Raw genomic sequence first — 24,174 nt, forward strand, 5'->3', positions numbered from 1 at the left:
TGCGGCCGGCTACAGCAGAGCCTGGATTCGAACCAGGATCTCTAGTGGCACAGCTAGCACTGCGATGCAGTGCCTTAGACCACTGTGCCACTCGGAAGCAATCTACAAACAATACCCATAATGACAAAGTGAAAACAGGTTTTTAGAAATTTTTGCAAATGTATTAAAAACAAAAAACAGATACCTTATTTACATAAGTATTCAGACCCTTTGCTATGAGACTCGAAATTGAGCTCCGGTGCATCCTGTTTCCATTGATCATCCTTGAGATGTTTCTACAACTTGATTGGAGTCCACCTGTGGTAAATTCAATTGATTGGACATGATTTTGAAATGCACACACCTGTCTATATAAGGTCCCACAGTGGACAGGGCATGTCAGAGCAAAAACCAAGCCATGAGGTCGAAAGAATTGTCCGTAGAGCTCCGAGACTGGATTGTGTCGAGGCACAGATCTGGGGAAGGGTACCAAAACATTTCTGCAGCATTGAAGGTCCCCAAGAACACAGTGGCCTCCATCATTCTTAAATGGAAGAAGTTTGGAACCACCTGAGCAATCGGGGGAGAAGGGCCTTGGTCAGGGAGGTAACCAAGAACCAGATGGTCACTCTGACAGAGCTCCAGAGTTCCTCTGTGGAGATGGGAGAACCTTCCAGAAGGACAACCATCTCTGCAGCACTCCACCAATTAGGCTTTTATGGTAGAGTGGCCAGACGGAAGCCACTCCTCAGTAAAAGGCACATGACAGCCCGCTTGGAGTTTGCCAAAAGGCACCTTAAGACTCTCTGACCATGAGAAACAAGATTCTCTGGTCTGATGAAACCCAGATTGCACTCTTTGGCCTGAATGCCAAGCATCACGTCTGGAGGAAACCTGGCACCTCCCTACGGTGAAGCATGGTGGTGGGCGCATCATGCTGCAGGGATGTTTTTCAGCGGCAGGGACTGGGAGACTAGTCAGGATCAAGGCAAAGATGAACAGAGAGATCCTTGATGAAAACCTGCTCCAGAACGCTCAGGACCTCAGACTGGGGCGAAGGTTCATCTTCCAAAAGGACAACGACCCTAAGCACACAGCCAAGACAGCGCAGGAGTGGCTTCGGGACAAGTCTCTGAATGTCCTTGAGTGGCCCAGCCAGAACCCAGACTTGAACCCGATCGAACATCTCTGGAGCGAATACTTTCCAAAGGCACTGTATATGGGTGCGGGCAGGTCTGTGTGTGTGAGAGACTGAGAACTTCTAAGAAGTGTTCTTCTCAAGTCTGCTTCTCAAGTCTGCTCAAGCTACTTTTTAATTCTCGTCTCTGATGTTCATTTTGTGTGTGTTGCAGGGGGACAAGCCCAAACCCCTGTTTGTAGCTGTGAACACCCTGGAAGATACTCAGGCAGTGCGCGCTGTAGCCTTCCATCCCACGGGGGCGCTATACGCTGTGGGCTCCAACTCTAAGACGCTACGCGTGTGTGCCTACCCAGACGCACCACTGGACACCAGGTAACACACACACACACGCATGCACTGCCAAATAATTCCTGAAATTGTGTATCTACTGTTCAACTACTTTGTGAGGTATTGTGCTGTTAAGAGACTAAGTTTAGCCCTCTCCTCCCCTCCCTCAGTGGGATGTCAGGTATGACCAAGCAGCCGGAGGTTTGTTTTAAGAGGAATAAGCACCATAAGGGTTCTATCTACTGTGTGGCCTGGAGTCACTGTGGACAGCTGCTAGCCACCGGCTCCAACGACAAATATGTCAAAGTCCTGCCCTTCAGCGCAGAGACCTGCAACGCCACAGGTAAACTCACTACAAGGGTTGGGAAGCTCTTCCATTTTAAATCCACTCTATACATGGATTGGGATCAATTCTATTTAAATCCTTTTTAAATCCCATTTAATTGATCTCCTGAAATGATTGAATTGGATTTTACTCAATACTTGAAGTTCTTATTTTCTCATCGATACTCTCTTTTTGTTTGAGTTTTACTCTCCCTCTCTCTGTTTCTCTCCCTCTCTCAGGTCCAGATCTGGAGTTCAGTATGCACGACGGTACCATCAGAGACCTGGCGTTCATGGAGGGTCCAGAGAGTGGAGGGGCCATTCTGATCAGTGCCGGGGCCGGAGACTGTAACATCTACACCACTGACTGTCAGAGAGGACAGGGCCTACATGCTCTCAGTGGACACACGGGTACACACACACACACACATTTTCTGCGCAGTACTCATTCACACACACTCATGTACTACTTACTTAATCATCTTCGTTCCTATATGGAAAATAAAGGCCTCCACAAGAGAGCGATGTGAGACTGATGATCAGTGCGTTTATCCCCAGGTCATATCCTGTCTCTGTATACGTGGGGAGGGTGGATGATAGCATCAGGCTCTCAGGACAAGACTGTGAGGTTCTGGGACCTGAGAGTACCGAGCTGTGTTAGAGTGGTGGGCACTGCCTTCCATGGATCAGGTGAGTACTGCTACCACAGACACATGTTTCTCTCCTCCTCCTCCTCTTCTTCCTCCTCCTCCTCTCTCCTCCATCTTCTTCCCTCTCGTCCTCAGGCAGTCCTGTTGCCTCGGTAGCGGTGGACCCTAGCGGTCGTCTCCTAGCGACGGGCCAGGAGGACAGCGGCTGTATGCTTTATGACATCAGAGGGGGACGTATGGTGCAGACGTACCGGCCCCACTCCAGCGATGTGCGCTCCGTTAGGTTCTCACCCGGCGCACACTACCTTCTCACTGGTTCCTACGACACCAAGGTCATGATCAGCAACCTGCAAGGTAAGGAAGACTTCTAGTCAGTGGCTGCGTCTGAAATGGACCCCTATTTTCTATATACAGTGCATTTGGAAAGTATTCAGACCCCTTGACTTTTTCCACATTTTGTTACGTTACATCCTTAATCTAAAATGGATAAATCGGTTTTTTTCGTCATCAAGCTACACAAAATACCCCACAATGACAAAGTGAAAACAAGGGTTCTGAATACTTTCCGAATGCACTGGATTTAGGCTCTTTGTACACACAATATATTAAAATGTGTTTTTGTCTGTGTAGGTGACTTGACGAAGCCGTTGCCCCTGACTCTGGTAGGGGAGCACGGTGACAAGGTAATCCAGTGCAGATGGCACACACGCGACCTGTCCTTCCTCTCCTCCTCCGCTGACCGTACCGTCACACTCTGGACACACAACCCCTAACACACACTCTCAACACAACCCTTAACACACACACACCCAACACAACACAACCCCTAGTACACACACACACACACTCAACACAACCCCCTAACACACACACACTCAACACAACCCCTAACACACACACACTCAACCCCTGACACACACACACCCAACACAACACAACCCCTAGTACACACACACACACACACTCAACACAACCCCCTAACACACACACACTCAACACAACCCCTGACACACACACACTCAACCCCTAACACACACTCAACACAACACAACCCCTAGTACACACACTCAACACAACACAACCCCTAACACACACACACTCAACCCCTGACACACACACACTCAACACAACCCCTAACACACACTCAACACAACACAACCCCTAGTACACACACACTCAACCCCTAACATGCACACAACTCACAACAGACACAACCAGTGAACACACACATAAAGTGGACATGCATAACCTATAATACAGAACCTGGAAGCACCCAGTTGTCCCTACTCTCTCTCCAACCAACAGGACTGTTTATCCCTCTGGAGGGAAGTCAGAGTGGTTGTGTGGCTGTTTGTATCTTTTAGATGTTTTTAGGTTTGATTTCACTGCTTCTGGGAGCAACTCTCACTCTGGCAAATGCATCCTGTACTTAGTGGTTCAACAGGTGTGTCTGTGGAAGTACAACGGGGAGGTGTAAAAGTGCACCAATTGACCATTGGCTTTGCCCCATCACTCCATTCCGCCACTCATCCAAGGCTGCCTTTACACAGGCAGCCCAATTCAGATCTTTTCCCACATTTTTGGTCAAAAGCCCTGCATTTCAATTCACAAATGACAGCACACTCCCTACACTGGCATGTTCTCCGTTATGTGGTTGAATAAGGAGAGATGTTTTGCTACAGTGCATTGTTTCATATGGTGCCTTGAGTTATCCAATTTCCACAAGAAAGCTTTATCAATACAGAAACCCACATGGGTCCTCTCCATTTCGGGGTCAAAGTTGAACATCTGTGACATCGTTCAAGAACAAATTTACATTCCTCGTTAGTTTGCACAGTCATTGTGTTTGTTACAGCGCGTTACCATGCTGCTATTATTTGAGAAAAAAACAAGAAATGGCTGTTGTGATCTAATCTGCTGATGATATGTCTGTGGTTCAGTATATCAGGTGATCATTGTGGGATATCAACTATTGAGCAGAGTTGAATCTGTTGCATCGATCAATCAGCTATAGATTGATTAGCTGTTGTCAACACTACTAGTATATACCCCTAATGTGGGACTTTCCCATGTCTAACGCCACTGTGCAAGTCTGCCTATCGCTTCGCTGGATTTGTAAATATAGGATTCTTTTTTTTTTGTTGCTTATACGTTTTTAATGTCAAATCAGTGTTTAGTGCAAACTGCTGTCTTCAGGCAGATGTTATGGTGTTTCTTGCAATGGCTTGCTAACAAATGGGAAAATAAAATACTTGTTTTATATCAACATGGAAGGGAATAACAGATCTACTTTTTGGCTTGGCCAGACAGTTAAGTTCTAAGCAACACTCACTGTAGGATAGCTTTACTTAGATCTGCAATGTTACTGGTTGCTACCTAGATGGCAGTCTTTGCCCATTTCTCAAAAGGGATGATCTTACGCACAATTAAATCTTAGAAAAAGCACGGCGTTGTTCTACAACACTCTAAACCCGTTGAGGTCATGTTTTGCTTTCATTGTTTTCAGTTTCTGTATTTTACGTTTGCACTTTTTAGCACTAGACACTTATCGTGTCAAGATGCAGGCTTTGTTCCTCATTTCAAACTAATAAGGCCAAACTAATATAATGTATTTATTTATTTATCTATAGTTTTTTTTATATTGTATGTCTAGTCATGATTTTCTGTTGATATGAAATAAGAATGGTGGTTCTTGTATTTAGCTTTTATAAAACTTGTTTTAAAAAGTGACTACGAGAAATGAATAGAGCTTATTGAAGTGTGATCCCTGCTGTGGTATCTAAATAAAAGCCTCTGACCCTTCAGCCTGAACGTGTGATCTCCTTAATACAGTCAACTGCTGTCAGGATATACTACGCAGTGACATAGGACTGTAGTTAATGTCTGTACTAAGTTCGGAAGTTTGAAATGTATCATTCAAGAACCTTATGCTTCCATCTGTCATGGTTCAATTACACACATAGTCTCATGGTTTGGTAGGTGATTTCATAGTTGACTTGTGGAAAGCTGTACTTACTTTGACGCCTCTCCAGCTAACTCAACTTTGAGTTTGGTGACACATTAAGACAAAACATGATTTCTATACTAAATAAATGAAGCTTTATTCCTCTGTCATTAAAAATATAGGAAGTACAGAAAAGCATCGGACTGTACATGCCCACGGGTGAATTAATTATTTTATCAAAAGATTAAGCCTGCAAGAGCATTTCATTTTTTTATCCTTATCTAAATGAGGTATCCCATTCCTCCATTCATAACCACAACTCCTAACATACACATAGACAATTAAATACATTTACATTTTAGTCATTTATCAGACGCTCTTATGCAGAGCGACTTACAGGAGCAATTCGGGTTAAGTGTCTTGCTCAAGAGCACGTCGGCAGATTTTTCACCTAGTCGGCTCAGGATTCGAACCAGCGACCTTTCGGTTACTGGCCCAATGCCCTTAACCGCTAGGCTACCTGCGGGAAAGATAGTGCTGAACCTGTCTGAGACTAGTCTACGTCAGAAAAATCTGGTGCAAAAAAACTACCACATCAAGCCACAAAGGGAGGTGAAATGGCAGTATGCAAGAGCTTAAAACAAAATAATTAGAAAAGAAATTGTACAATAAATACAAACAACTGCAGTCATGACTCGTATCTAAAGATACATTTTCAGGTGATGGTAGTAAAATTATATGGAGTACATAATCATAAAAAAATAAGAATTGTTAAAAACCTAATGCCCTGAACCTACTCATCTGATGTTACTTCATGTTTGTCTGTGCAGTTTCACAACATGTCCAGTACAGTTCCAGATAGTAGAGTATTCCTCATAAGGAAAAATGTTTCCATATTCTAGAATCCTTCAGTGGGTTCCTTTTAGAGTTCCTGAATGTTCCACTGTATATTGTGGTTCCCTATAGGCGACTACATTAATGCCAGCAGTGCTTTCAACTTGGAAACATGAGGCTTCTGAATCCCACCATGGACAGGATTATCGACGATTCCCAACAACCATTATTGTTGGAAGCAACACAATAGTCTATGCTATGGAGAGAAAAAATCATTGAAAAGTTAGTCTATAAAATAGCCCCATCCACTGTTGAGTACAGTATCAATGTCCTCATCTCCACCAGTGGACAAATACAAAATACCCTTCCTGTTCCACACTGTTCACCACCTGGGTTTTCACCCTGCCGTCGGGGGCCCTCTCCTTGGGCAAGGCTCAGTTGGAGCAGGGCCTTGATGCGGAGGGCAGGGTGACCCGCTGCTCGTCCATGCGTTTGGCCTGGGACCTCATGATGAGGCTGAAGAAGTCCTCGTCTGGGACGGTGGGGCCACGGGCTGGGGGAGGGGCGCAGCGCTGGTCGTCCAGACGGGAACCCTGAGGGAGGGATAGGAGAGGAAAAAGTGTAACAGTTACCTATATGAAAAGGAAGACTTTTACACCTTTCAATGTAAAACACTGAGATCTAACTTTTGCTACAATGTGCCCTACTGAACACCACCCTAATGAAAAGGGTCTATTTACTACACACACCTGGCACTTGACGAGCATGTTGAAGAAGTCGTCGTCAGGCTCAGCGTTATCTGCGTTGGCCATCAGGTGGCTGAGAACAGCCTGGCTTTTGTTCTGGTGGACCCGAAGGCCTGGCAAACTACCCCCAGCACCTCCACCGTCCTCCAATCGGGAACCCGACCCAGAGCCCAGGCCTGCTACAGCCGCTGACTCTGACACCGCTGGAGGAGAGAGAGATGGAGGAGAAGAGGGAGAGAGATCAATATTGGGATCACAGGCACATTTTGCCATGGATTTTGTCAGAAGCGGGTATGTATTAACACCCATATTTCATAACGTCATATGACAGAGTATGTGTGTTTACGCTTACATTTCCTCATGGCTCTGGCTGGAGAGTCAGAGGAGCTCTTTTCCTGTATGGAACAGCGCTGGTCGTCCATCCTGTTGCTCTGGAAACGACTCAGCAGGTCAAAGAAGCCCTCGTCCCCGAGCATGTCTGGACTGGCCCTCTTAGTGAGTGAGAGTGAGAATTAAATACTTTATATTGCATCATAATAGCCCCGCTCTAATAAGCTATAAGTAGTAGAATAGAGTAGTATTGGTAGTACAGTAGTAGTAGAATAATAGTAGACGTACTAGTAGAGTATAGTAGTATCCATAGAGTAGTAGAGGAGTAGTAGTATTACTGGTAGTAGAGTGTAGTAGTAGTATGGTAGATTAGTAGTATCAGTAGTAGTAGTAGAGTAGTAGTACTATCAGTAGTAGAGTATAGTAGTATCAGTAGTAGTAGTTTCCGTAGTAGTTTCAGAACTAGGAGAATGGTCAACGGCTAAGAGTTGGTTTAGGACTAGATAAATGCATCTGCAAGGAGTAAGGATCATGTTTTCCCTCTAACCTTCTGTGGTCCCTGTGCGGGGGTCTGTGGGGTGTTACTGGTGTCCTGCAGGACTTTACTGGAGCCCCCAGCCTTGTGCTTCTTGCTACGCAGACGGCTGACGAAGAACAGCTTGGAGGAGCTCTTAGCCATGGTGGGTTTAGACTGCTTGGTCAGGATGTCACTGTTCCACTTCTGAGCCTGGAGACAAGAGGGAGGGGAGACACGTCAAACCAAACTTTATACAACTCAGGTTTTACACCTGTGTTGAATACACATCACAAACGTGTAATTTCACTAATTTCAGGTCAATTGTGCACTTTGAATTGCCACTAAGGCTAGAGAATAGAAAGTTACAGATTGCACCTTTGAAACCCAGTAACTTACGTTGATCTTGTCTGGGTTGAGTTTCATGAGCTCCAGGTTTTCCATGCTGTGCCGTCTGCCCATCCTGGGCCTGGCTCCGTGCAGGTTGTTGTCCATGTCCTTGATGGGGTTCTCAGACAGGGTGGAGTTGTTGGTGCTGTAGCTCAGCCCCAGCACCATCTGCAGGTCTGACACGTTCATACGGGCTGTCAGCTCTCCACTCCGGTCACCAGTCTGAAACACACCACATTAGGATTGACCCTGCTGTAATCAGATACATTTTCTATATGGATATGGTTTCCACGGCCATGAGTTTTAGCGGACCACACATTTTAGGATTCAGTAAAAACGTGTGGTCCTACTCACAAGGTGGGTCTCATGATTAGGGCTGTGGCGGTCACGAAATTTCATCAGCCGGTGATTGTCAAGCAAATAACTGTCGGTCTCACGGTAATTGACCGTAATTAACATAAACACATTTAGCATCTCCTGGCTTCCACACATAGCCTACAAGCCACTGATGCAGACCTTTGGAACATCTACATTTTAAAAAGGTCTAATAAATCCATGTAGTATAGCCTACACCTTTACAATACATCCATTATTTATTTTAGACAGGTCTAAAGAAGCATGATGTGAAGAAAATGTAGTCTATTTCAGAAGAACAGAATAGCATACTCTGAGTTGTCCTTATGTTAGGTCCTGATCTGGCTATGCCAAATGGCTGTGGGCTACACTAGTTCATTTAGCAGACAAGATTTGCTCAGAATTCCGTGGCATTATTTTATAGTATGAATAATTCAATTGAACATAGCTGAATAAAATATAAATATTTTCTCCAAACGATTTGAGGGAGTGCGCACATGCGGCTATTCTGTGTTGAGTGGTTAACAAAGAAATAGGTACTCCTATATGCTTAATTTAGAGTTATTAATGTAACTTTAGTCGTTCTACAAACGTTGGGCTATATGTTTTGATTTTTAATACATTCTAAGGCTGCATGATGCGACTAATGACGATTTGAAAAAAAGTCGCTTGAAAGGCATGAGCTCTGCTTTGTTTTTTGCGCAGGCTGTACACACTTTATCAGTCTCTCATTCACAATTTGACAAGCACTTGATAATGCCTTGAATTTCACGCCGGCATCCCCTTTGTGGCCATAATGCACCCTAAAAACAAATCAGCGGCCGTTGTGCCCTTCTCCCTGAGTGCTGCATTGTGCCCTTCTCCCTGAGTGCTGCGCGCTCCGAAGCACCATCAGCAGCATCAGAGCTTGGAGAAGCCTAATTACCGTGACTAAACGGTCATGTGGAATTTGACTGCCTTCATGACTCGTGACCGCCGGTGTGGCGGTAATATGCTCACCGCAATAGCCCTACTCATGATAGTGTAGTCTACCTCTTTGGAGATCTCCAGGTGTTTCTCAGCAAAGTGCATGGCCTGGTCATGGTTCCCCAGTGCTGTGTGAGCGTTCCCTAAACTCCAGCACGCCCGGCCCTCACCAATCCTGTCGTTGAGGTCCTGTGCGATGATGAGGTGTTTGAGGTGGTAGTCTATGGCCCTATCGTAGTCCTGGAGCAATGTGTAGGTGTTTCCCAGACTGTAACAGGCCTGAGCCTCTACAGCTCGGTCCTTCAGCAGTCTGGCCAGCTGCAGAGTCCTCCTGACAACCACAACCACATCACATCACTGTCTCTCATTCATAGTGACACATACCCCAAAAGGCTAATCTGTTCCTGAAATTAACTTCAGTATATGAATGCACAATGCATACATGCAGACACACACACACACACACTCATCTGTTTGCTGACCCTCTGGACATTATAATGTGTCCTTAGAGGCATAGCTGCTGCCATCTCTCCTGAAACCCTACGGCGTTCTAACGGTGTTAACCCTCCAGACTGAAACCCTAAGGCGTTCTAACGGTGTTAACCCTCCAGACTGAAACCCTACGGCGTTCTAACGGTGTTAACCCTCCAGACTGAAACCCTACGGCGTTCTAACGGTGTTAACCCTCCAGACTGAAACCCTACGGCGTTCTAACGGTGTTAACCCTCCAGACTGAAACCCTACGGCGTTCTAACGGTGTTAACCCTCCAGACTGAAACCCTACGGCGTTCTAACGGTGTTAACCCTCCAGACTGAAACCCTACGGCGTTCTAACGGTGTTAACCCTCCAGACTGAAACCCTACGGCGTTCTGACGGTGTTAACCCTCCAGACTGAAACCCTACGGCGTTCTAACGGTGTTAACCCTCCAGACTGAAACCCTACGGCGTTCTAACGGTGTTAACCCTCCAGACTGAAACCCTACGGCGTTCTAACGGTGTTAACCCTCCAGACTGAAACCCTACGGCGTTCTAACGGTGTTAACCCTCCAGACTGAAACCCTACGGCGTTCTAACGGTGTTAACCCTCCAGACTGAAACCCTACGGCGTTCTAACGGTGTTAACCCTCCAGACTGAAACCCTACGGCGTTCTAACGGTGTTAACCCTCCAGACTGAAACCCTACGGCGTTCTAACGGTGTTAACCCTCCAGACTGAAACCCTACGGCGTTCTAACGGTGTTAACCCTCCAGACTGAAACCCTACGGCGTTCTAACGGTGTTAACCCTCCAGACTGAAACCCTACGGCGTTCTAACGGTGTTAACCCTCCAGACTGAAACCCTACGGCGTTCTAACGGTGTTAACCCTCCAGACTGAAACCCTACAGCGTTCTAACGGTGTTAACCCTCCAGACTGAAACCCTACGGCGTTCTAACGGTGTTAACCCTCCAGACTGACAGAAGGGTTGTTTTCTCAGGGGGAGTGAACTTTATTAAGAGAAGAAGAACGGCTGGGCTGGGGGGTTTGGCTCACTTGTAATGCTCGGCTGCCACTTCAAATTCCCCCAGAAAGATATAGGCGTTCCCCAGGTTGCAGTAGGCCCTTCTCTCTGCCGAGCGGTCGCCAAACTCCTTGGCAATCTGGAGGCGCTGGGAAAGAAATGGACGAACACACACATTACAACACCACCTTGGTCTCGGTACAGCCAGTGACTCTAGTCTTCCATTGTGTCATATGTTTACCTCCAGTCTTTCTGGATTGAAATGAGCCATACAGGACATTATAAATGAACTACAGAGAACCACAGAAAATGGAAATCTATCTGACAAAAGACTAATGGCTAGATTTAATCAAACCTGCCTCAGTAATGTTTATGGAGTTCCTTTGTGTACAAACTACTACTCATCTTCCAGTGACGGGAGTCTAACTGGTATTTCTACTACGGTACGCAAAACCACTATTCCGTTTGGCCAAAGGATAAAAGGGTGTGTTTTAGCAGTGCCGTTTTGACTGAATCGAGCACTTAATGGCATGTTATACACTTTGATCAGATTTTAATTACCTGTTCATGTGATGCCACTGCATTCCGGAAGTCTCCTAACAGGTAGTGTGTGTTGCCAAGGTTACCGTATGTTCGGCCCTGGGCGGCACGATCTCCAAGCTCCTTCACTATGGATAAGTTTGCTCTGAAAATACAGACAAAACGTTGAAAAAAACATTGTTTAAAAATAACAACAAAAAATAGCCGCATGGAATAGCATTCATTACTCAGAACAAGAATAGGCTGATGAGTTTCAGAAGAAAGTTATTTGTTTCTGGCCATTTTGAGCCTGTAATCGAACCCACAACTGCTGATGCTCCAGATACTCAACTAGTCTCAAGAAGGCCAGTTTTATTGCTTCTTTAAATCAGCACAACAGTTTTCAGCTGTGCTAACATAATTGCAAAAGGGTTTTCTAATGATCAATTAGCCTTTTAAAATGATAAACTTGGATTAGCAAACACAACGTGCCATTGGAACACAGGACTGATGGTTGCTGATAATGGGCCTCTGTACGCCTATGTAGATATTCCATTAGAAATCAGCCGTTTCAAGCTACAATAGCCATTTACAACATTAACAATGTCTACACTGTATTTCTGATCAATTTGATGTTATTTTAATGGACAAAAAAATTACATTTCTAAGTATATATATATATATATATATATATATATATATATATATATATATATATATATATATATACACACACACACACACACACATATACATACACACACAGTGCCTTCGGAAAGTATTCAGATCGCTGGACTGTTTCCACATTATGTTACAGCCTTATTCTAAAATTGATTAAATTGTTTTTTCTCCTCAATCTACGCCCATTATGACAAAGCCTGAAGTATCACATTTACATATGTAATCAGACCCTTTACTCAGCACTTAGTTGAAACACCTTTGGCAGCGATTAAAGCATTGAGTTTTCTTGGGTATGAGGCTACAAGCTTGGCACACCTGTATTTGGGGAGTTTCTCCCATTCTTCTCTGCAGATCCTCTCAAGCTCTGTCAGGTTGGACGGGGAGCATTGCTGCACAGCCATTTTCAGGTCTCTCCAGAGATGTCTGTTTGGGTTAAACTCCGGGCTCTGGCTGGGCCACTCAAGGACATTCAGAGACTTGTCCCGAAGCCACTCCTGCGTTGTTTTGGCTGTGTGCTTAGGGTCGTTGTCCTTTTGGAAGGTGAACCTTCGCCCCAATCTGAGGTCCTGTGTGCTCTGGAGCAGGTTTTCATCAAGGATCTCTCCGTACTTTGCTCTGTTCATCCTGACTAGTCTCCCAGTCCCTGCCGCTGAAAAACATCCCCACAGCATGATGCTGCCACCACCATGCTTCACCGTAGAGATGGTGCCAGGTTTCCTCCAGACGTAATGCTTGGTATTCAGGCCAAAGAGTTAATTCTGGGTTTCAGCAGACCAGAGAATCTTGTTTGTCATGGTCTGAGTCTTTAGGTGCCTTTTGGCAAACTCCAAGCGGACTGTCATGTGCCTTTTACTGAGGAGTGGCTTCCGTCTGGCCACTCTACCATAAAGGCCTGATTGGTGGAGTGCTGCAGAGATAGTTGTCCTTCTGGAAGGTTCTCCCATCTCCACAGAGGAACTCTAGAGCTCTGTCAGTGACCATCAGGTTCTTGGTCACCTCCCTGACCAAGGCCCTTCTCCCTCGATTGCTCAGTTTGGCAAGGCGGCCAGCTCTAGGAAGAGTCTTGGTGGTTCCAAACATCTTCCATTTAAGAATGATGGAGGCCACTGTGTTCTTGGAGACCTTCAATGCTGCAGAAATGTTTTGGTACCCTTCCCCAGATCTGTGCCTCGACACAATCCTGTCTCGGAGATCTACGGACAATTCCTTTGACCTCAGGACTTGGTTTTTGCTCTGACATGCACTGTCAACTGTGGGACCTTATATACATTTTACATTTTAGTCATTTAGCAGACACTCTTATCCAGAGCGACTTACAGTTAGTGAGTGCATACATTTTTCATACTGGCCCCCCGTGGGAATCGAACCCACAACCCTGGCGTTGCAAATGCCATGCTCTACCAACTGAGCTACACTGGGCCTATATAGACAGGTGTGTGCCTTTCCAAATCATGTCCAATCAATTGAATGTACCACAGGTGGACTCAAAGTTGTAGAAACATCTCAAGGATGATCAATGTAAACAGGATGCACCTGAGCTCAATTTGGAGTCTCATAGCAAAGGGGCTGAATACTTATGTAAGTAAGGTATTTCAGTTTTTTTATTTTTCGCTTCGTCATTATGGGGTATTGTGTGTAGATTGCTGAGGAAAAAGTTTTCTTTAATCCATTTTAGAATAAGGCTGTAATGTAACAAAATGTGGAAAAAGTCAAGGGGTCTGAATACTTTCCAAAGGCACTGTACACTACACAGAAGATAGCCCTATTTGGTAAAAGACCAAGTCCATATTATGGCAAGAACAGCTCAAATAAGCAAAAAGCATTACTTTACGACATGAAGGTCAGTCAATACGGAACATTTCAAGAACTTTGAAAGTTTCTTCAAGTGCAGTCGCAAAAACCATCAAGCGCTATGCTGAAACTCGCTCTCATGAGGACTGCCACAGGAAAGGAAAACCCAGAGTTATCTCTGCTGCAGAGGATAAGTTCATTAGAGTTACCAGACTCAAAAATTGCAGCCCAAATAAATGCTTCACAGAGTTCAAGTCACAGACACATCTCAACATCAACTGTTCAGAGGGGACTGTGTGAATCAGGCCTTTATGGTCGAATTGCTGCAAAGAAACCACTACTAAAAGGACACCAATAATAAGAAGAGACCTGCTTGGGCCAAGAAACACGAGCAATGGACATTAGACCGGTGGAAATTTGTCCTTTGGTTCCAACCGCAGTGTCTTTGCGAGGTGCGGTGTGGGTGAACGGATGATCTCTGTGTGTGGTTCCCACCAAAAAGCATGGAGGTGGTGGTGTTACGGTGCTTTGCTGGTGACACTGTCTGTGATTTATTTAGAATTCAAGGCACACTTAACCAGCATGGCTACCACAGCATTCTGCAGCGATACGCCATCCCATCTGGTTTGGGCTTAGTGGGGCTATCATTTGTTTTTCAACAGGACACTGACCCAACACACCTTCAGGCTGTGTAAGGTCTATTTTACCAAGAAGGAGAGTGATGGAGTGCTGCATCAGATGACCTGGCCTCCACAATCCCCGACCTCAACCCAATTGAGATGGTTTGGGATGAGTCGGACGGCAGAGTGAAGTAAAAGCAGCCAACAAGTGCTCAGCATATGTGGGAACTCCTTCAAGACTGTTGAAGCTGGTTGAGAGAATGCCAAGAATGTGTAAAGCTGTCATCAAGGCAAAGGGTGGCTATTTGAAGAACCTCACATATAAAATATATTTTGATTTGTTTAACACTGTTTTGGTTACTACATGATTCCATGTGTTATTTCATAGTTTTGATGTCGTCACTATTATTCTACAATGTAGAAAATAGTAAAAAATGAAGAAAAACCCTTGAATGAGTAGGTGTGTCCAAACTTTTGACTGGTACTGTATATGTACACTACCGGTCAAAAGTTTTAGAACACCTACTCATTCAAAGGTTATTCTTTATTTTTTACTATTTTCTACATTGTAGAATAATAGTGAAGACATCAAATCTATAAAATAACACATACCGTGTCACCAGCAAAGCACCCCCACACCATAGCACCTCCTCCTCCATGCTTTACGGTGGGAAATACACATGCGGAGATCATCCGTTCACCCACACTGCGTCTCACAAAGACACGGCAGTTGGAACCAAAAATCTCAAATTTGGACTCCAGACCAAAGGACAAATTTCCACCAGTCTAATGTCCATTGCTTGTTTTTCTTGGTCTAAGCAAGCCTCTTCTTCTTATTGGTGTCCTTTAGTAGTGGTTTCTTTGCAGCAATTCGACCATGAAGGCCTGATTCACACAGTCTCCTCTGAACAGTTGATGTTGAGATGTGTCTGTTACTTTTGCATTTATTTGGGTTACAATTTCTGAGGCTGGTAACTCTAATGAACTTATACTCTGCAGCAGAGGTAACTCTGGGTCTTCCTTTCCTTTGGCGGTCCTCATGAGAGCCAGTTTCATCATAGCGCTTGATGGTTTTTGCGACTGCACTTGAAGAAACATTCAAAGTTCTTGAGATTTTCCAGATTGACTGACCATCATGTCTTAAAGTAACTGTCGTTTCACTTTGCTTATTTGAGCTGTTCTTGCCATAATATGGATTTGGTTTTTTACCAAATAGGGCTATCTTCTGTATACCAACCCTACCTTGTCACAACACAACTGATTGGTTCAAATGAATTAAGAAGGAAATAAATTCCACAAATGTACTTTTAACAAGGCACACCTGTCAATTAAAATGCATTCAAGGTGACTACCTCATGAAGCTGGTTGAGAGAATGCCAAGAGTGTGCAAAGCTGTCATCAAGGCAAAGGGTGGCTACTTTGAAGAATCTCAAATATAAAATACTACATGATTCCATATGTGTTATTTCATAGTGTTGATGTCTTCACTATTATTCTACAATGTTGAAAATAGTAAAAATAAAGAAAAACCCTTGAATGAGTAGGTGTGTCCAAACTTCTGACTGGTACTGTATATAATATTCTACTCTACAGTACCTGACTTAAGGCACATGAACAAAATGCCTGCACACAAACTAACTCACTCGTAGTATTCCGCTGCTTTCCTAAGTGCAGTCATGACCTCCTCAGGGAACTCTCCAGGCTCCGCACCGCTCCAACAGATGGTCTTGCCTTTGGCATGATACACGTTCCCAAAGTTATACAGCGCCCTCGCCTGCCCCACCTAACGAAGAGACAGAAGAACAGAGCCAATGTCAATTCCAAAACCGTAAAAGAAGCCAAAGCTGCATTTAAACACCGGAATAAACCGCAAATCAGTTGATTCATTAATCAATCTCACCTTGTCGTGCAGGTCCATGGCGATATCTAAGTGCCTCTGACAGCAGACCACAGCCTCATCATACCTACCCAACACCTTCAGCGTGTTGCCTAGGTTACCACTGGCTTTAGCCTCTCCATGCTGGTCCCCGATGGTCCTGAGAATGGGATCGTAAAATGTCATCATTAAATCATGGGATGGAAAAGCTCATCTACTTTAAATGGCAAAATGCTTACGTCCAGACAGCTGAATTATGTGGTGAGGTCATGCTGATAAGAGGGAACAATGACCTGGTCCTACTCTGAGAAGCTTTATTAATACGGCCCTGGTGATCGGTGTGTTCCTTCCTCCCTGGTGATCGGTGTGTTCCTTCCTACCTGGTGATCGGTGTGTTCCTTCCTACCTGGTGATCGGTGTGTTCCTTCCTCCCTGGTGATCGGTGTGTTCCTTCCTACCTGGTGATCGGTGTGTTCCTTCCTCCCTGGTGATCGGTGTGTTCCTTCCTACCTGGTGATCGGTGTGTTCCTTCCTACCTGGTGATCGGTGTGTTCCTTCCTACCTGGTGATCGGTGTGTTCCTTCCTACCTGGTGATCGGTGTGTTCCTTCCTACCTGGTGATCGGTGTGTTCCTTCCTACCTGGTGATCGGTGTGTTCCTTCCTACCTGGTGATCGGTGTGTTCCTTCCTACCTGGTGATCGGTGTGTTCCTTCCTACCTGGTGATCGGTGTGTTCCTACCTGGTCAAGGTGAGATCATGATGGTGGAACTCCAAGGCCTTGGCGTAGTCATGCAGGTGGAAGTAGGCGTTGCCCAGCTGGCTATAGATAGCACTCAGCACTTGCAGGTCCTCAGTGCCAACTTGGATGGCCGCCTCAAAGAAGGACACCCCCGCGCTGTAGTCGGCCACCTTACAGAGCCGCTCCCCCTCCAGGGCCAGCTCCAGGCAGGACGCCTCCATCCTACAGGGGGCAGCAGAGGCGGTTTAGGTAAAATATAGAATTGTTGATCTATGGAGCTGGTGGCGTTCAGTAGGCACAGACGGGAGAAAATAGTATTGTCCAAAACAACCCAAGTTTATTGAGCCTAAACGTTCCAAAGTGGCCACAGTTCAAATAAACTAGAAACCAAAGCCACACATTAGCCTAAGTGTTCAAGTTATAGAAGCAGAAGAAACGTATGACTACCTTCCCTCTCACTCTCCATCAGAGACTGTGAATGTGGAGTTTGTTTGGCTACTTCCTTCTTAGTTCTGAGGACAATAGCCTTGGTTTATCAGAGGTTTGTTTGTTATGGTAGGGCTGACTTCCTCTCTACAGTACAATACGCAGCGATCTCGCAGACAGCTCCGTGGAGGACTAGGCTATTCAGTGGGCTCAATGTTTACAGAACATTCAGACAGAAGTGTATTGTCTACAGGCATGGTTCTCTGCTGTGTAGAATAGGGACTGAGCAAGATGTGGACATTACATCTGCAACGCTCAGGATGCTGTAACATTCTGGGTGTTTCGGTCACTTTAACCCCAGGCAGGGTCAGAGGAGCATCCACAGAAGCAGGTGGATTAACAGATTAGGAGCAGATTAGTGATATTCATGCAGCCTGGCTTCAATTGTTACGGTCTCTGCCATCCTTTGTGTTCTACTGCAAAAACACCCACCGCTTTGTTAGAGGAGATTAACTGTATTCATGCATGTTTTTTTACTTCAAGTTTTCCCTCTTATATCAAGTGCCCCCCACCCACCCAGTGTTCTGTTTAGAAAGCTCTCACAGAATACTGACTGACATTAGACCTGACCTACTAAACACATTTTATGCATTATGAAACTAAAAAGGGTTATAACATTGATATTGAAGGGAAAAATCTATAGTTTTGTTTACTGTATTTAAATAAAAGGAATTTTTCACTGTTTACAGACTATGAACAATGTTACACTGAGCCGGTGTCGGTCTTGCAGATGAAATTAAAATCAATGATTGTACTGTATAGTGACAGATACTGGATTTACCCTACTGTGGTTATTTCTAACCACACACTACAACCATACCTGGGGGTTTTTCTCCTCCTACAACAGCACATGGCACGTCTGAACGACATCTAAAGAGGCTTCCACTGGGTTTAAAGATGATACCTGTGCAACAGTCGAGAGCTAAACACATTCCGGACAAGGGCTAAGGTAGCCTACTCTCTTCAATGTCTCACTGAAAATATTTTACCAAAACATTGAAAAGATCTCCTTCCATTCCCACAAGTCACCAACGACCATATTTTTGCACGCCACACACTACGGTTGCGGTAAAGTAGGCTAACCCTAAGGATAAAAGGGGAAAATCTACTGTCAGCGTTCCATGAGGTAATCTACTTGTCTCTCTCCTCTCTGGCCTTGTCACCTGGCTGGAATTACTACAGTGGGTCCTACAGTGGTTATACAGACCCTGCTTACAAAGCTGCAGGGCTTATTATCCTTTAAACTACTACTTCTAGTTTGATGGTTGTAGCCATCAATTGTCCCATTAACAATCACCCATATTATCAAAATTATTTAATTTCAAACTTTTCGGTTTATCGTGCCAGCTCTACTAGGTTTAAGTTATTCAATTAAATGTACAAGGTTGGACTGGGAGTGAGTTAGGCCTACCTTTAACACTAACATTGAAGCGTTTGAGAACAGATATGCCATGATTGTCACCTCAGCGCTAATGCTCAAATGCATTTTAATGGTTGACCAGGAAAATGCTTATAAATCCTATAGATAGAGATGAACATGGTTGAACATACAACCATGGTGCCTTCTACCAAACAGATGTCCCTCCACTCCTTTCAAAGAAGTTGAGTCAATTAATTTGGAAACTAGTAATACAAAGCAAATCATCATGAATGTTTCAGAGGCTTGTTAAATATTGATTGAGAAGCCTGGGCAGTTCTTCCTGTTTTTCCCAGGTCACACCTGCCGGTGGGTGCTCTTTACATTGGGCCAGGTGCTGGGTGACACCTATGAAAGTCAGTGACCTGCCAGTCTGCCACGAGTCATCAAACATGGGAACAGGAGTCAGTCTACAGCTCAGCTAGTCAGTCTACATTCCCACTATCACTGTCACTCAACTCCACTTCCATGGAACTTCATCTCACAACTTCAGTTAAATGGAGGGAAATCTAGCCTACCAATTCACACCTGAAAGCTATGGAAAATCTGATCTCATCCCATGCAACAGATTTATGAGATCGTATGAGATCTAGGCTACTTGATCTACTGTGTACATGTGTAAAATCCTACAATGATCATTGTTGTTAAATTCTTGTTCCAACTCTTTTTTTAAAAATGACAAAATAAATCACTACTATGAAGGAAAGTTTAAAGCACCCAATCTAGGCCGTACATGAAACAAAATATGTTGACCAAAGATTGAGACAGTGACAGTATAATGCATGGGGGTATGAGGAAGGTCATACCTACCTGTATCGGACATGATAGGACTGGTCCTTATCTTGAACGCTAACCAAAGAGCCAACGGAATCCATTGAAGATCATATGTGGGACGATCCCAGTTTAAATCCAAAAAAAATAATGATAATGAAAAAAAGAAAAGTCAAAAAACATCTGATGGACCTAGAAGTGGTCAGAACCTTCACAACAAGAGTTGATGGAAAATCCTAATATTCCTTTTTTTTGGTAAGGTTGTTTGTCCTTCGACTGTTAGTCCGTCTAGAGACATGACCACAGCCCCAGACAGAGATCCCCAGACAGACAGTTGCCCATCAGTCCACGAGGCTGCATTTATCCTACTGAGTTTGGCTTGTCAGTGCCACCACGGCTCTGCTCAGCAGCCCTCTGTGAAGAGAACACAAGATGCCGTGTGTGAAGCCTCATTCTGGCCATGCGACACCATGGCAACACCCACTAAACAGCGTGCACACTCAGGGCAGGGCAGGAGTGTGAGAGAGGAGTGGATGGTGGGTTCACCCCCACACCACACGCAAGCTGTCAATCAATGACTCAATCACCAGTGCTCAGGATCTACCAAAGGGTAAGGATACAGTTGGCCTAGGCAAGCAGAGAAGCAGTAGAGGATTTTTCCCAATCACCACAGGCACATGTAATATCCTGTATATGAAAGTCATTGGTAGGCAAAAGAGAACATGTAACCACCACAGCAACGATAATTATAATTGCAAATTGATTAAACTTGTATTATTTAGCGAGAAGTAGGGAAAGTAGCCTGGCTGACGAAAGAAGTTTGAAAAAGGATCTGCACAGTTACGACTGCGCTGAAAACCCATTTTTTGTACAGTGATAAGAAAGCCCAGTAATCATAGAAAAGGAACGCCACCAGCGCAAGACCAAACGCTGCCTCCTTCCTACATAATAGATAAGGAACGCCACCAGCGCAAGACCAAACGCTGCCTCCTTCCTACATAATAGATAAGGAACGCCACCAGTGCAAGACCAAACGCTGCCTCCTTCCTACATAATAGATAAGGAACGCCACCAGCGCAAGACCAAACGCTGCCTCCTTCCTACATAATAGATAAGGAACGCCACCAGTGCAAGACCAAACGCTGCCTCCTTCCTACATAATAGATAAGGAACGCCACCAGTGCAAGACCAAACGCTGCCTCCTTCCTACATAATAGATAAGGAACGCCACCAGTGCAAGACCAAACGCTGCCTCCTTCCTACATAATAGATAAGGAACGCCACCAGTGCAAGACCAAACGCTGCCTCCTTCCTACATAATAGATAAGGAACGCCACCAGTGCAAGACCAAATGCTGCCTCCTTCCCACATAATAAAGAAGGCCATCTCTTTCCATACGCACATTTTAGTAGTAAAGAGTAAGCCTAATTAACAGGTTATTCCTAAAACCAAATTAGGCTACCAGCTAAGCATCAAAAGAGTACAATTATTACAAATATAAAAAACAGTAAGCGGTATTGAAATGTATGCTGCAGGTGCATATTAATATTCATTGGTGGATCATAGAAAGAAGCATATTCTGATAGTAGGTAGTATTGCAACAGCCTGTAACTAAATGACATTCACAAAGATTATTCAAAGACTTGTTGTTGTGAATCATCACTTTCCTAATCCAGGAGTAATCTACTTTCAACCTGGGGATGGTTCACCACAGACCTCCTCTTTGTCGAGCTGCTCGTTGCCTTTGTGGATACAGCCTAATAAAACCAATGCATCATCTCGCTTTGAAGCAAAATTGAAAGACTCTCAGTGGTTACGAAGAGAGAGGACACAGAGAGCAGCACGGCATTGAGTTCACACCGGAAAACAGGAAACCCCCATCCTCAGTTTAACCCCTCACCGGTAGAACCCCAGCAGGCGGCAGAGCAGACATGATCCTTGTATTCCTCAGTCAAGAAGGATAGGAGGTCATGGCAACAACCAGAACTGATCAGTAAAAACCTCTTACACACATTAGGCTACTTCTTCTGAAAACAATTGTATGTTAATGAGTCTCTCATATAATTAGATGGAACTATATAGTACCAATCCTTCCCTTTGCTTAGGGATTAAGGCTTGCACAGATGCCTCCTGGCACATGCAGAATTTGCACAAGAGATGTCGGCATTGAATATGGGTTTGGCAGTTTGACTTTAGACCACTTTTGATAACAGTAACATTACTTTGGGGTACTTCATTCTGAGCCATCTCTAACAGTAATAGATCCAATGGGACATTTGCACTGCAGTTATGGCATGATGACGTCACAAAGTGTGTTTGTGGATGACCTAAATGCAGGCCCCGGCCAACAGCCATCTGTCCACGCCAATGAGTAGAACTGTAACCAAAGCACTGATTATCACACCGGGGTGAGGCCGGAATCTGACAGCCACGCTAAAATTGAGGATATTTCACCCCACAATCCCATAGTGTTAGTGTAGCCACAATGAGTATACAGAATACCTAATTTTGGGAACATTGTAGACAGCTCACCTTTGAAGCAGCTCTTTGGAGAAAAGTTTGTCATTGGATCTATTTGGGGGCGGGTTTGCATAAATCATTGATCTTTATCTAGAAATCCCCAAATCTTCCAAAAATAAAGCTATGAAAACTAGGTTGTCTGCTCTGTTGTTTAGCTGCCATTCGAGTCGGTGTGAACTCTTTAAGCCTGCTTTTGTTTGTGCTTGGGGAGTCTGTGCCGTACTCTGTGCAATACATGCCTGTACATATGTTTATAGCTAGCAATCAACAGCTGCCAGAGTGTGTGCACTGAAACCTTATCCAATATTGTGCACCAAATGGGTGTGTAATGTATGTGTCAGAGCCGGGGACAAAGCTGCCTGTGTGCGACTATGAAGTAATGGTTAATAGGACAAGTGATGTACTACCACAGTGCAGCTGTGACAACAAAAGGAGTCATTTGAAAGAACAGCTTGACAGGAGGCTGGCTCCCACATCACACACAGAACTGTTATCATGAGCTCATCTTTAATGTACTCACAGGGTGGTCTATTCTCTCTGTGTCCACAGCCTCTTATTAACCAGTCCACAGCCTCTTATTAACCAAGCAAACATGGAAACACCAAAGCAGAATAATGCATGAGTGCAGTGATGCACCCAGCAAATCACCATCGAAACAAAAGGGACAGATCTAGAAAGAGGCACTCCACAACTGAAATGATTCAGTGTGGGGATAGGCTAGTTAGCGGGGATTGGGACTCTGAGAAGCCCGAAGAAAGAAGAAAAAGATACACCTGATATAGATTAATACCAATAGTTGAATGTGTTTCTACTGTTTTCTTTCACATTTTGTTGCCTAGTTCCCTAATTCATTTCCCAGAAGAGATGAAGTCATACCATGATTTCCCAGAAAAATAGAATGCAACTTGCTTTAGGCTAGGAAAAAAATTGACAGTTTAACACAGCAATTTAACAGTAGAAAACGAACTAAGTTAGTAAACAACTGTAGATATGTTGCACACACGAGACATAGCTATAAGCCTATAACATACTAACTGTATTTGATTAGCAAATGATGACATAGTAAATATTTATTTTGACGAATATAGCTAAGGCGTTCCCCAAATAGTGAACTACATTTGCATTTTAGTCATTTAGCAGACACTCTTATCCAGAGCGACTTACAGTTAGTGAATACATACATTTTTCATACTGGCTCCCCGTGGGATTCGAACCCACAACCCTGGCGTTGCAAGCGCCATGCTCTACCAACTGTACTACAGGAGGCCTGAACTGACCGATTTGATCAGCAAATCAAGTGAGAAAACTAACTTGCTAGGTAGCAAACAATCCAGTTCTAACAAACTTGCAAGTTACAACCACAACCATATAGCTATTTATTTAGCTTATAGCTAGAGGGCTACGCTATGGGTACACAACCAGAGAAACTCTACAACCTGTCACGATAGCTAACGTTAGCTCAGCTGGCTAACGTTAGCTAGCTGGGTAGGCTAGCAGTCCACTTACGTTAGGCGGTCCAGTTACTGCCCTTTTCGATACTTCAAATCGGACGGTAAATACAATTCCAGTTTTATTCAACAACTTTATAATACAACTTTATATGTATTGCCATAAGTACTTATAAATTCACCACTTTGCTAACCTACCTAGCAAGAAACTTTCAGCTAACTTCGATGAGTGGAAAAATAACTTACGGCTACTCTGTTGTTAGTCCAGTAGCCAATCAGCGGAACAGGTTCAAAGATAGCCACGCC

At 44.4% G+C, this 24,174-nt stretch overlaps 2 protein-coding genes across 3 annotated transcripts in view; one reads left to right on the forward strand and one right to left on the reverse strand.

Annotated features, from left to right (window-relative positions):
* LOC311098657 (WD repeat-containing protein 47-like) overlaps positions 1 to 5,097 on the forward strand; it is a 28,423-nt gene extending 23,326 nt beyond the window's left edge. Inside the window, exons 12-17 of the mRNA XM_084139194.1 lie at positions 1,332 to 1,492; positions 1,597 to 1,790; positions 2,012 to 2,182; positions 2,330 to 2,465; positions 2,561 to 2,775; positions 3,052 to 5,097. Coding sequence (XP_083995320.1) covers positions 1,332 to 1,492; positions 1,597 to 1,790; positions 2,012 to 2,182; positions 2,330 to 2,465; positions 2,561 to 2,775; positions 3,052 to 3,194 — 1,020 coding nt within the window. The 3' untranslated portion in view covers positions 3,195 to 5,097. The remainder of the gene's footprint in view (positions 1 to 1,331; positions 1,493 to 1,596; positions 1,791 to 2,011; positions 2,183 to 2,329; positions 2,466 to 2,560; positions 2,776 to 3,051) is intronic.
* Positions 5,098 to 5,500: 403 nt separating this feature from the next.
* Positions 5,501 to 24,123, reverse strand: LOC311098976 (G-protein-signaling modulator 2-like). Of its 2 annotated transcripts, none has more exons than XM_084139547.1 (12): positions 23,927 to 24,123; positions 17,227 to 17,448; positions 16,511 to 16,646; positions 16,254 to 16,393; positions 11,561 to 11,684; positions 11,032 to 11,147; positions 9,566 to 9,830; positions 8,189 to 8,401; positions 7,823 to 8,002; positions 7,298 to 7,436; positions 6,949 to 7,148; positions 5,501 to 6,792 (listed from the first exon to the last, which is right to left on the reverse strand). In XM_084139547.1, the coding sequence occupies exons 2-12, from the start codon at positions 17,445 to 17,447 to the stop codon at positions 6,634 to 6,636; spliced, it is 1,893 nt and encodes a 630-aa protein (XP_083995673.1). In that variant the 5' UTR covers position 17,448; positions 23,927 to 24,123; the 3' UTR covers positions 5,501 to 6,633. The 2 variants fall into 2 exon arrangements, with proteins under 2 accessions (XP_083995673.1, XP_083995672.1); XM_084139546.1 differs by lacking the exon at positions 23,927 to 24,123 and adding an exon at positions 19,940 to 20,075.
* Positions 24,124 to 24,174: the final 51 nt, after the last annotated feature.

This window comes from Coregonus lavaretus, assembly GCF_964263955.1.
Source record: "Coregonus lavaretus genome assembly, chromosome: 23".
Classification (NCBI taxonomy): Eukaryota; Metazoa; Chordata; class Actinopteri; order Salmoniformes; family Salmonidae; genus Coregonus; species Coregonus lavaretus.